We start from the raw sequence: 13,582 nt of genomic DNA on the forward strand, positions 1-13,582 counted from the left end.
GCAGTAAAACTGAAGCAAATGCAAGGAGTAACTATAATGTCTCTTGAGGAGAACACACAGGGTATCAGACAAAGGAAAGCAGAGCTTGTGAAAATTGTGTTAGGAAAGGCTGGGTTGCTTGTTTTTCTGTGGGGAACCACATCGAAGGCTTATGAGCCCAGTACAAGCTGACCACAGTGTGAGTTCCTCTTTCACAGTTCTAGCACTGAAGTCTCTGGGTTGAAATCCCAATTGTTAGCCCATGTGAGGTCAGTGGTTGCACAGCCACTGGCTGACAAAAGTGTCTCAGAATCAACTTGTGTGTGTTTGAGGGTTCATCTAGTCACTAAACTACCTTCCATTAGAATCACATGTCTTTTTTGAAGGCTTTTGTGTTATAACCAGTTTTGAAGCAGGAACTGAGCACAGCTTCCAGCTTCCAGTCCTCCCACCGTATCCAGTGTGGAAAGCAGCAAGTGGCACCTTTTGCTTTAATTTAATCCTACTGCTGCTGGGAGGATGTGTTGTCCTTTGTAAGTCTGTTTTTTGTTTTCTTTTGGTTTGGATTTTTTTTATTTTTTACAGAATACCCAAAGAGCAAGAGAGTTCTTTGTACATGATGGTGTGAACAGAGTGAGGGTAATTCTCAACATATAGCCTTCACTTTGATTAGAGCTTGATATCTATCTGTAGGAATGTTGCAGATCTTATTACTTAGGAGTATCTGAAAAGAAAAAGAACCTATCTAATCTGCAGTGGAATTCTGATGGAGTGCTTGTGTTGTTAACAGGGAACTTCCTCTGCAAAAAGGAGATATTGTTTACATTTACAAGCAGATTGACCAGAACTGGTATGAAGGTGAACACCATGGCAGAGTTGGCATCTTCCCACGATCCTACATTGAGGTAGCTGCTTACCTGGATGTGTTCTCTTTGCCCATTCCCTTTCTGCTAGTGATCATTTCATGAACTTTTTGCATGCAACTCTCTTGATTTTGCTTGTTCATTCTAGCTCCTCCCACCAGCCGAGAAAGCTCAACCCAAAAAGCCATTGCCATTGCAAGTGTTGGAATATGGAGATGCTATTGCTAAGTTCAACTTCAATGGCGATACACAAGTGGAAATGTCCTTCAGAAAGGTAAGACCTAAGCTGCACTGATGAATTGAATCCAGACAGAAGTTTTTTAATGCTAGAAACTTTCAGTTTCCAAATGAGAGCTTCAGCAAGTTCAACCTTTTTGTCAAGGATTCATTCTCATCACCTATGTTTTTACCCTACTGTTATGCATTGCAATGAGAGTGCTGCGGATCAGCTGAATCAAGAAGTGCCAATTGCTTTATTAGGTTTAACTGAGAAGATACTTGGAGCACAAATGCGGTAAGCTGGGCTGTGCACAGCAAATTAAATATTTGATGACATGTCTCCAATATGATCCTCTCCATTGGAGATGCACATAGTCATGTGAGAATGGTGATTCAATAAGAGGAAAGCTGGATTCCCCTTCCCTTGTGCTACAAACCAAATCATGAAGTGAGGCAAGGCGGGTGAGAATCTGTAGTGCTGAAGCTTCCTAGATCTGATTGCAGTCAGAGAATGGCAATTAGCTCTGTAATGATTGTTCAGTGCAGTCAAATACATTTAAAGAACAGCAGCACTTCTCTGTCTCAACCAGCATTCTGTTTTTGTGATGCTCAAATTAGATCTTGTCAGCTGTCTTTTAATTACATGTGAAGATGGGGCCTGTAATTTGTATTAAGGATCTGAAAGTCACTTCATTTGTCAGCAAAAAAAGGGAGAGGGCATAGAGAGACCTAGTTTAAACTGCAGACCTGTGCATATTCCATGTACACCTTATACCCCTAAAGGATCTCACAGTCAGACTAGATCCTCTGTTTTCCATTTTTAACTAACTTTAGTATGTATAGTCTTTAAAATGTGAGGTGAACACAATCTGTAGGCAGTCCAAAAGTGCACCAAGGGGTCTATGTTTCTTTCTTCTCTGAACTGAAGAGTATCATTCCCACCTAGAGGTGGGAATTAGGTAAGGACCATGTAACTGGGGAATAAGGTAGGCTGAGAACTACAGATTGTTTTAAGTCATTTGCAGTGTAATTTGCAGTATGTCAGTATGCTGAAGCCAGGACTTCATTGCTGCTCTTTCAACAGGGTGAAAGGATCACATTGATTCGACGAGTGGATGAGAACTGGTATGAAGGAAGAATCTCTGGCACCAGTCGCCAAGGCATCTTCCCTGTAACCTATGTGGAAGTGCTCAAACGGCCAGTGGTCAAGAATGCCATTGATTATCCAGACCCACCTGTGTCACTCTCCCCTAACCGCAGTGTGACAGCTTCACCACAGGTATTTGGACTGGATGCAAGCTAGTAAATGCACCTCGCAGAACAGGGGCATGTTGTCATTACCATGCTAGTAATAGTGCTGAAAAAAGCTCTAGCTAACACTACTATTCTGTGCAGTAAAGCCTATGTGCTCCCTGCAGGAAAGGTGATGTTTCATTTACCAGAAAGGTTAATTGATGGGTCAGTTATGGATTTAGAGACTCAGCTTTTCCTCTCTTATCTGTAGCTTTAATTCAGGCCAAGGTGATATGGTTATGGTTTCATTGCCAGAAATGGAATGAATATATAGGTGATCCAGCTTCTCTTCAGTGGGTGTTTACAGACCTCCAGAGCATCATGGACTGTTATGGTCTGTAGAAGTCATTATGGTTGATTCCAAATCAATTACTCCAAAATGTTCCATGTCAAGACCAAGGTTTTAGGAGACAGTCACAAGAGTGTTCTGTATTATTTGTGACTGGTGCTAAGTGAACTCAAGTTTAGAGCAAGCTGGCCTGGGATTCTTCATGAATACTGGATTGACTACAAGCTCTACTACAATTCTAACCAGAAATCAAAATGGCAACAGGAAATTGCATGGGGAATGTGAGAGTCCCAAAATGTTTGCCATGGAATATGTACTGGGGAGGCAGTGAGTCTTTAAATCCTTATGTTTTTTTCTCATTCTGCAAATACTCATGCTTAAAGGTCAGCATACATGTCTGGAATGGGGGCATAAGGTTCTGATGCATCACAGGACCACGGAAGGCCATTCTGAGGTCAAGACTGCAAGGAATTGAAGTGGAGAATTGGGATCAGGAGGAGGGGATGTACAATACAGGACACGGTGGCTTTTGCCTGATGTCTGTCTGGATCTCCCCTTAAGGAGTGCTTTTATTATTAGCCACTGTGTAAAGAGGAGAGGCTTGCTGCTTGTTTGGTGTTTGGTCCACAAACATGTTTTTCTGTTAGTCCTTGGCTCTCTCTGTGTAGCTGTGGCCTGTCTGCCACTAGCTCTCTGCTTGCTTCTCCCTCTGGTGGAAGGGATTACATCCAACCTTTTTTTGGTTTCCTTAGCTATCCTTCTGGTTCCCTCCTCGCAGAGCAGTTCTCTTCCTTACTTTTTTTTTTGCCTGATTTTGCAGAGAACTGAGAAACACTGATCAGTTCTGTACACATAGCTGGTCTCACTGATAGTAACAGCCAAGGGCAGACTTTAGTCCTGTGTTCTGCCTGGCACAGGACTTTAAACAAAGTAGCCATAGCTGGTTTTTCTTTTGTTTGTTTTTTGGTTTTTGTTTTTTTTTTAAATTCATTTGTTTCTCCTCCACAGCTTCAGCAATGTAAATTTCTTGAGGGATAGGCATTATTCAATGTAAAGTTGGATAAACTTAAAATTCATTGCAGCTATGAATTCTGACTGATCCCATGATGTGAGCTGCCAGAGTTCCAGATGTCAGGCCAGTCAGATGCTGCATGCTGCCATTGTGGATAGTGATTTTAGCTACTCCTTAAGGTACTTAGGGTTAATGGTAAGAAGTGTAAGGTCTTCCACAAGACATCTGGAATCCTGGCAAAGACTGGAGAAAGGCATTAGCAGTATGGATATGGACAGGACTCCATGGTTGGAGTAGCTGTGGACAGCAGATTCTCCAGCAGAGTGCACTTGTCCATGGAAAACTTAGGCACGTGCTAGGTCATAGATCTGCTCCTCTCCATGTTTGCTCACACTCTTTTTACTTTTGCTTGATTGCCTTTTATTTTCCTTTCCTATTTTTGTGCATTTATTTCTTTTTCTCTTCTGCTTTTGTCTCCTTCAAGTCTCCCAGCTCTGAGCTGCTCCATACACCAACTCCTCCGCCTTTGCCCTTCTCACGCCGTGCCTTGTCTCCAGAGGTGCAGGCGGTCACATCCGAGTGGATTGCTCTGACCGTGGGAGTGTCTCCTAGCACCACTCCTGCTTTAACTTCTCTGCCTGAAGCCTCCCTCTCCCACACTGACTCTCTCTCACCTCCTACTGTAGCGAGCCCTTCCCCCTCATTCAGCCTTCCCCATTCTCATTTCTCAGGCTCCTCGACTCCCAGGTCCATTAAATCTCCATTGCCCTCTTACTCATCTGGGCCCCAGCCCTCCACTCGCAGTTTCTATCAGACTGCTCCGCAAAGCAAAGAGAAGGTTGGTAGCTCCTCTTCTCCCTGCCCTCGCTGGGCAGGCAGGAGCCCCGAGAGCATCCTCACAGAGCAGCACGGCACCCCTGGCAGCCAGGCCTGGCTCCAGAAGACTAGAGAGGGCAGCAGCAACCCCGAGCAGGGTTCCCATGCTGCTCCCAACATCTCTGTGGAGCGCTGCCTGAAACCGTCCCAGCTAGACTTGCGTGCAAGCCCAGAAAGGAGACCTGTGAGTTCCTCTGAGGACAACCAGTTGTGTCAGGAGCTAATGGCTATTGTGCAGGGAGGTAAAGCAGAGGAAAAAGTCACGAGGAGAGGTGATCTGGGAAAGTTTCAAGGCGGGGAAAATAAGGTATTTCTCCTGCATGTGTGTGCACTACTCTGAATGCCTGACTTTACTGGTGTGTTGAGGTTTGTGCTGCTCTGCCAGCCAAGCAGAGCCAGTGGCTGCCACATGTCCTTTTAATGATCCTAAAACCTTCTTCCAGGGTTCACCAGTGGCATTCCCTGGGTGGTAGATCAGAAACCTTCAGAAGAGTCCTCAGGAGTAGCGTAGCACAGAACTGACTCATTTGGCCATATCTAACAAGGTGGCCATGCCAGACAATGGCTGTTACCAGATAAAAGCATCAGATGAAAGGCTCATACAGGCCTCTTGCTCATGTACTTCACCATCTAGAATACAGGCAATTATCTGCTATTTAAAGATTTTCCAGTGTGTGATGGACCATCTTTGGTAATGAGATTTATTTCTTCCCCTTAAAGCCAAGCATTGAAGCATCTTATAATTCTCAGCCTGGCTTCTGGAATCACAAAAGCTATTGTTGGGGAAATATAGGATGGATGATCCTGGAGACTGTGGATTAGTGATCCTCAGTCTGGGATGTGCATGGCTAAGTCAGGGAGGCTTAATTGTTATCTGTGCTTTGAGTGGAATTTATTGGAATTTATTAAGTTTGCATTTTGAAAATTACATGAAAGGGTTCCATGTGTAATACTCCCAAGAATATTTAGGCATAAGTAGTTATATGTTACAAGAAGGAGCATAAGGGAACCTTCTAGTAGCTTCTGCAACATTTTCTGTCCTCAGTCTCGGTGTATGGAGATCTGCCTTACTTTGAAACTCCTACTTGTCTTAGTGTTGGTTATGGGCTACAGCCATCCAAAATACATTGTAACACTTCCATACTAACTTGTACAGGAGTGGAAATTTGGGGAGCTCAAAATTGTAGTGTTACAAACAGCTCCTTGAATGCAATGTGATTTCCTCCATGACGTATCCCATCAAGCCAGTGTTAAATAGTGAGGGGCTGTGATTTCTACTGTGGCACATTTCACACTGGGAAATCTTGTGACAACTTGTCCGATTTCTGCTTGAATCATAACCAGAAGCATATTGAAAGCTGCATTAAGACCATGCTGTTTACCAACTGCATATGTTTTTAGCAGTGTTTTCTATGGGCATAACCTGCATGTTTAAAGCAGAATGAGGTGGTAAGCTCTGACCAACTAACTAGGAAACTGCATCTGCCCTTGCATGGAGTTATGTTTGCTGTGTGTGCATCAAATCTTACAGCATAGCAGATATTCTTATCACTACCAATGACTGTGATAAGAGTGTATATGCCAAGCTGACCAACTTTTCTTTTCTTCAAAAGACTGCAGACTCAAAAGCTTTCTCTTCACCTGCTCCTCTCTCTTCCTCTGCCCTTTCTTCCTCTACTGTCACAACACAGCCACCTCCCAGACTTACACGCAGAGTCAATAAGCCACAGGTAATCATCTTTGCTGATTACTCTCCCGTTAGAGTTGTTTCCATGCCATGCCATTGTTTTATCATATGCTTGTCTATCCATTCACTGATTCTACACGATATTTCTCCCGTCATTTAATTAAGTATTTTTATTTATTTATTTATTTTTAAGTCAATCAATTTAAACAGTTTCCAGGCTGTGCAAAAGGGCAGGTATGGGCAAAATCTTCTGATGCAAATCCACCTAATTGCAGGTCAGAGGGTTTCTGCCAGTTTATACCAGCTGGAGATCTGGTTTTTGTTCCTCCAAAGGATTAGCTCAACACTTCCTAGTACTTTAGCTGCTGATTATTTCAGACACTGGGTTCCTACAGGTTAATTTCATTCTAAGGCAGTATCGGTGGCCTCCTTGTTAGCAGGAACAATATCACCTATGATACTTCCATTCAGGCTTTGTTTAACCTCTTGAGACCAGGATTCAGGGCCTGAGTGTCTCAGAGCTGGGATAAGACAACTCAGTTTGGTATCCACAGTGTTGGGGACCTGTCCCAGCCTTCCCAGGTAGCTCAGGTTGGATATTTGGAAAAAGCTGTCAGAAAGAATGGTGACACGTTGGAACGGGCTGCCCAGGGAGGTGCTGGAGTCACCATTCAAGTGAGGGGTGGATGCAGCACTGAGGCACTTGGTTAGTGGGCACAGTGGGGATGGGTTGTCAGTTGGATGATGTGATCCTAGTGGTCTTTTCCAACCGTAATGACTCTGTGATTCTGTGACACCTCCAGTCATCTTTAAGAGGGACAGAATGGTGTCTATGCAGCATTGCCGGCTCAGGAGAAAGCAGTGCGCGCTGCTGGAGGCTGTCAGTCCTTCCCCACAACCCCACACGATGGCAGTGTGCAAAGAACAAAGCTCATAGTTAGCAAAAGCCAGGCTGAGTTCTAGTGCTGGCTTTGGGGGTAGCAGTCTTGGCTTCATCTGCAAACCATGTTCATGCTGAGTGAGTGTGGGAAGTAGATGCTTATTTTCAAGGAAGCTTTATGAGAGTGAGGTCTAGCTTTAGCTCTGAAATCTTGGTTGCCTTTACTCCCCCCATGTCCCATGCTGATTTTGAGTGCTGCACCTGGTCGTAGTGGGACACTAGCACTTCTTTGGAGTTGAAGTCAAGCCACATTTTATACGTTGTGTGCCTTGACAATCAGCCCATTGTCAGTGTCAATTTAACACTGTGCTTGACAGCCGCCAGCCTTTACCTCCTTTCCAGCTCTGGGCCTACAGTTCGTTAGGGAGCAGGAGTGGTGTGTGTATATACATACATACATATATAATGACTTCCCATTACCTGCATGACCCATACAGAGGCCAATTGCTTCAGCAGACACGGGGGCCTTTTCAAAATCTATCTTCTTTCCATTGAATTTAATTAAATGAGCATTTAGTATATGTGGAAGTGAGACATTGCATTTGGCTTTGTTTCCAGTACTGTCTGTCCCTGGGGTCTGAGGTATTTTACTGTTTTAAACATCATATTTTGCTCATAAAAGATAATCTCTCAGGTTATGAAATTCAAACTCAGGTTTTTTGTCATTTTAAGACTGCTTAGATGCAGAGCTGGGTTAAGGGCTGTGTTCTTCCCTGTTCCACTAAGCAGTAATGTAAAGAGCACTGGCTCTTGTAGATATTCTGAAATTATTCACTTTTCTTTAGTTTCACAGTTCAGACTAATAAAACAAAAGATAAAAGAGCAAGTCCTTAGCATGTGAAAAAAATGTCAAGTGTAATTAACATGTTTCTTCAGTATTCCAGTGAAATTTGATATTAGATGTCAGATGAATTTTCAGTGGTGATAGCATGTGTGAGCCTTTAGCTCCCAACCCAATGGCCGAGGAGTCTCTCCATGTTCTCTGCCAGCCTTTGTGCCTGGTTGCAGTACACAACAGCCTTTTCAGTGCCCTTTGTAAGAGCTCTTGGGCCAGCTTTCCCCTCACTCTCACCAGAGCTGGGATTTGACATGTACAATGGTTTTCCTCCACTCTGGAGGTCTGGGCAGTCCTCCCTGCTCATGGCTCTCCATCCGTGTGCAGGAGCATCCCTGTTACATGCCCATCTCTGATGGGATGCCTGTGTCTCTGCTTCTTTCTGTGTGTCCTGTCAGTCTGTTCTGCTTAGCTTTCCCTTTGCTCATGTAGTCGTTTTGACTCACACCAGAAAGGTATTGGAAGAAGACCTACAGACAAGTGTGGGTAGTGGATGGACACACTGATGACTCTGTTAGGAGCCAGGAAAGTGCTACTGAGTGGCTCCAGGATCTTTCTCCCTATGAGTACAAAACCTACCTCATGACTTTTCTAGGCTCTTAACATAGAACATCTTCCTGGTATTTCTACAAACCTGTGATGCTCAATAGATCTGCCCTCAAACTCTGTACAAGGTGGAAACAGTGGCCAGCTGTGCTTTGAAACTGGCTGTGTAGGATGGAGGCAGAAACACTGAAGTCTTGGCAAAGCACTTAGTGTGACTGAGGGTAGGAGCTGTGTGGTCCCGATGGCTTGTGAAGCATTCAGAGACAGTGCTAATTTCTTTAGCTCTCAAATAACTAATTTAATTCAGAATTATTAATGCTTTTAAGAGAAAAGCTGGTCTGGGGAGGTCACAAACAATCAATGAGAAATGGACCACATGGTCTTAGGCACTCATGGAGCGGTCAATTTATTAGTGAGGAGCAGAGAACCACTTTCTTGAATTAAAAAGTCATTCTTACAACTGTGTCTCACCTCAGGATGGAAATTGTTTCTTCCAGATTCTTCACCACCTGGGTTAGCCCTGATCTCATCAGATTTGATGCACTATATCCAGTTGCTCTGCAAAATAGTATTTTTAAACTTGTAATTATTCTATTAGCCTTTCTGGAGACTGATGTTAGGCGGATGGGAATGACTTGTATATATTCTGCCATGATTTCAGGCTCATCAGTAAGTGCTTTGAAGGCAAAATCCTCCTCAGTTAGCACATCCAAATTACATTTTATTTTCCCTCTGTAAAAATGCATATGGTTATAGAGCATTGTGTCTTAGGGCAGCAAACCCAGATCCCAGCCCAAGACAGCATGACTGATGAAGGAGGAAGAGTTGTGGGGTTGGATTGGTGTGGAGTGGATCACAGTCCTTGAGAAGAGAGTCAGTTCTCTTTAATACATTGATGAGCACAGTTCCAGAGGTCCAAGAGGTAGTTCAGAGGAGCAGGAAATACAGCTCATCACATTATGCTTCTCCAGACTCCTTGAGTATGCTTGGGCTGAAGGAGTCACAAACATCTTTCTCCTCTGCTTCTGCTCTACCTCAGGATGCCATGAGCTCACAAGCCTTTTCCTAAGCCAGTGGTTCAGCCACGTCTTTGAGCAGAATGACTGGAGGGCACTGATGAAATAAAGAAGAGGATGAAAAAGCATAAAGATGGAGGCATTTAGGATGAATATTGTATTGGATTATCACTGAGGATGGCAGTGCTCTGTATCTTACCTGTTTCAGTGTGCTTACCAGTTTGGATTATCAGAACTGTACTCATTCAGGCACCTCATTCTCTAGAGCACTCACACAGCATTCTTCTGGTGTTTGAATATGCAGAAACATGCAAAACCAGGTTCTGGATATCTGTGTGATCTCAGTAGCAATCCCCTTTCCCACAAATCCTCCAACCCCCTAAATCCTAATTTTTCTTGCTATGCCCTGGGATATGGGAGTTCCTATGAGAAGGATTGACTAGGGAGAAAGGGAGTCCAGAAGTTTCATGGATGGTGTTTGGAGCTTAGGCTTTCAGTCGGCCTCCTCTGACCTGAAACTCTGCTTTGTTCTGGGAATTAACGGAACAGCTCAGATCCTCGTGTGGCACAAACCAGAGTGATTTTGATAAGGTTACACTGCATCGTGCCTCCTGAGGACCTGAGCTGGTCTTTTTTTAAGAAGCAAGCAAATTACTGTTCTCTCCTGTGTCAGAGTCACCAAGGACTTTGCTAAAAACAGCAACAGATTCCTCTCAGTGGGTTACATGCTCTCAACTATGTATTTCTGTCCTTGTCCTGCCCCCTCCCAACCACTGGAATGCAGTGTGACGCTATGTATCAGTTCTGGTTGTAGCCATGGCCATAATCTTCCAGCTCATCCTTTGACTCTGTGCTCTAAGCTTCTGTTTTGCTGTCCTTCTCTTTGCAGCATTCTGTGCACTGCAGTGCAATTGCGTTACTGTAGCTCTAATGTCTTGTTTAAATGAAAGATCTTGTTGTCCAAAAAGAGTGGTGTTGGGATGGGGAGGGGAGGAGTTGTTCATTTCCTTTTGTTGTCTGCGCACCATTTTTTTTCTTTTTAATTCTGACCAGTATAACATCTGCTAAAATGTCTTCCTTATCATCTGCTTGGTGATCACACAGCCTTCCCTCCATTCATTGAGAGCTGGACCAGATCTCACAGAGTCTGAAAAGAGCTATGTGGTAAGGCTACTGTTTCAATCAGATGTGTAGTCCTAGCCTTTCTTCACCAAGACAAGGACATCTCAGTAGATTATAAAATATCAGCACCATTTTTAGCTGCGTAATAGGTATATATTTACCTATTTACATATGTTGTTTTGTTTGCAATAGAAGAAGGGAATGTAGCACTTAGAAAAACTTCCATAATCAATGAGAAGTTGGGCTAATTGTGCTGCCAGTCCCTGGATATAAACTAAATGAAGCCAAATGCATGAATGGAGCAGCCCACCTTGCATTCTTGAACTGACTTCATTGCATTTGTAATAGTACCACCGTAGAACTAATTGCAACCTCTTATGCTGCTGCTTTTTAAAGTATATGTCTATGTATTTGTTACAAATCTTTAAACTAAATGCCAAATTCTTCTGTATCTCACCTGTTTTTCCATGCTTACACCTGGATCCCTTCTGCACTCCACTACCTGGATGTTTACCTGGATCTACAACTCTTTTATTTTTTTCTAATGGACTTATGTACTGCATCTGGAATGTCCCATCTCTTCCTGTCTATATTTTCCCCTCCCTCTCCCCTTGTTGACTGTTCTTTGGGTGTTCTTGGATGTCAATGCTGCCTACCACGCAGGAAGCTGTTTGCAATGAGATCATAAACATTGCAGAAAAGTCTGTGCATTACTGCAGTACTATTTCTCAGCCTCTTGACTCTCGCAACAAGGTGACCTCTAATGACCATAAACCATCTCTCATCATTTCTCAGCAACCTCAAGCACAGCAGCAAGGAGCCAGCCCTGACAGAAGTCAAACACCACGAGACTTGTAAGTCCCTTTGTCTCCCATCTCATCCAGGGGCCTTGACTCATATTGGTGGTGAGGATGGGGAGGTGTGAAGGCTTCAGCATCTCAAGAGTTAAATTCAGATGATAGAAAAGTAACTGCTTAGTGCTTTTCTTTGAAGAACAAAAATAGTTTCATGATATTGAGAACTCTAAAGCTGGGACCTTTGTGTCTGTATAGCACATGGAGCAGTGACCTTACGCTGCAAGACTGGGTCTCCTTTGGGCACTTCAGTCATTCTGCTTATGGAAACTGTTTCAGTGTCTTTGTATCTGAAGCTGGAGGTGAATTAACATGCACTAACTACACCTGGCTCATATGGCATGGGTCAATATGCTCACCCCTGTTCTTAGCTTCTCATGGCATAGTGAGCAGTCCCAAGATCAGTCACTTTGTGCATTGTTGGTCAGGTCCAGGAAAGAATTAGTGGCTGAATGATATGAGAGAGCCCAGATGAGATCTTCAGAGCTCTGTACTGAGTTTAAACACGGAGCTGCCATTAATCTTGGCAGGGCATTTCACTGTTGGTTTTGAGAATAGGAGTCTGTGCTGTACTGGGGTTCAGTGACAGCTGGCTCCTAAAAGGAGTCTTTGCTTTACCATATCTTTATGCAGAATGGAAACTCTTGCACTCCCCACAGCCAGTGGATCCAGACTTGCCCAGAGATTTCTTCCCATTCATAAGATTCCTTTCAGATAATTACAGAGTGCCTCTGGAGCAATAGTTATCCCAGAGCAGGGTTCAATCTTAAGCTTCGTGCCTCCTCAGCCAGGATTTATCCAACCTTAGTGCAGTAAACAAAGCAGTATCTTTTCTCAGGTCCCTCACTCTGCCACTTGGCAGTTCATGACCCTACCTGTGTGCCTGGGCAAGGGGACTGAAGTCTCATTTAGACAAGTAATGTGTGCATTCAGGTTTTGGCTTGCATTTGTGGGGTGTCTGGCCTCTAGGCATAGCATGTTAGGAGGGCTGCAGTCATTATAGTCTATGGTTTACGTGGGAATAGGAAAACAAAAATGCTCTGTGCGTCCTATGCAGTGACAGTGTGACAGTGATTCCTGTTATAGCTTTGTGACAACAGCCAATTTAATGTGAGTAGGTTTCACCTTCAGTTGGGGAGTACAGGTCCAGATTGTATTGAACAGAATCCAGTGACTAATGTGTGGTATTTTTCTATTCTAGACTTACCTACCAAGCTCTATACAGCTACACTCCTCAGAACGATGATGAGCTGGAACTGAGGGACGGTGATATTGTTGATGTCATGGAGAAATGTGATGATGGCTGGTTTGTGGGTGAGTGTGATGCTTACCAGGCAGCAGGACCCTTTGAGATGCAGATGAATACTTTTGCAGAGCATCTAGAAGCTGCTTTCATTTGCAGGATTGAAACAGAGTGGAAAAAATTAACTTTTTTGATGACTTCTCATCTTTTCCTACTGAGAACATTAAAATTAGGGTGCAGGGTGGTGGAACTTTGTTTTCCTTTCTAGATGTCTGGGTTTACAATTTTTTTCTTCTTTTAATTTCTGTATTCCCTTCTTCCTCCTGGTCCTCCTTGCTCACACAACTAGCAGAGCAACAGAGGGAACCAAGGGAGAGTGGGTTTCTATGTCTTTTCCAAAAGAGTCTTGAGAAGTTACAGAAGGTGGCAAGTAGGGGGCAGAGGCAGCACTTGTATTGGAGCTGCAGTCCCTAGAAATCCAGCCTTGACACTACATGTTTGTTTAGCTAAATCTAGTCTTGTAGCTTCAAATAATCTAAGTCTGGACAGTGTTTTTCATCTCAATAGTGCAAATATAGTCCTCAGTTCTCAAGGAAGTTGGGCTCATTTGAAGTGACCAAAGTTTGGCTCTTAGCTTTATAGGCCCAGAAGATATCACCAGCACTTTCTTCATTGTTAAATGCAAAGATGGTTATTAGCAGACTAGTTCTGATCTCTTCTATACCAAAAGGCTCCTTGACCAGGAGTCCTATTTATTTTTATAGAGCAGTGAATGCAAGCAGAGAAGGGGCTGCCATCTTAACTTTTT

At 43.6% G+C, this 13,582-nt stretch overlaps 1 protein-coding gene across 50 annotated transcripts in view; it reads left to right on the forward strand.

Annotated features, from left to right (window-relative positions):
• SORBS1 (sorbin and SH3 domain containing 1) overlaps positions 1-13,582 on the forward strand; it is a 155,265-nt gene that overhangs the window by 139,511 nt on the left and 2,172 nt on the right. For 29 of the 50 annotated variants that reach the window (XM_032445370.1, XM_032445374.1, XM_032445369.1 and 26 more), the window contains 8 exons: positions 770-884; positions 991-1,116; positions 2,146-2,340; positions 4,140-4,838; positions 6,145-6,261; positions 10,660-10,719; positions 11,473-11,531; positions 12,733-12,845. In XM_032445370.1, the coding sequence (XP_032301261.1) occupies positions 770-884; positions 991-1,116; positions 2,146-2,340; positions 4,140-4,838; positions 6,145-6,261; positions 10,660-10,719; positions 11,473-11,531; positions 12,733-12,845 (1,484 nt within the window). The remainder of the gene's footprint in view (positions 1-769; positions 885-990; positions 1,117-2,145; positions 2,341-4,139; positions 4,839-6,144; positions 6,262-10,659; positions 10,720-11,472; positions 11,532-12,732; positions 12,846-13,582) is intronic. The other 21 variants (XM_032445360.1, XM_032445393.1, XM_032445391.1 and 18 more) reach the window with 4 other exon arrangements.

The sequence above is a fragment of the Coturnix japonica genome, chromosome 6, assembly GCF_001577835.2.
Source record: "Coturnix japonica isolate 7356 chromosome 6, Coturnix japonica 2.1, whole genome shotgun sequence".
Taxonomy (NCBI): Eukaryota; Metazoa; Chordata; class Aves; order Galliformes; family Phasianidae; genus Coturnix; species Coturnix japonica.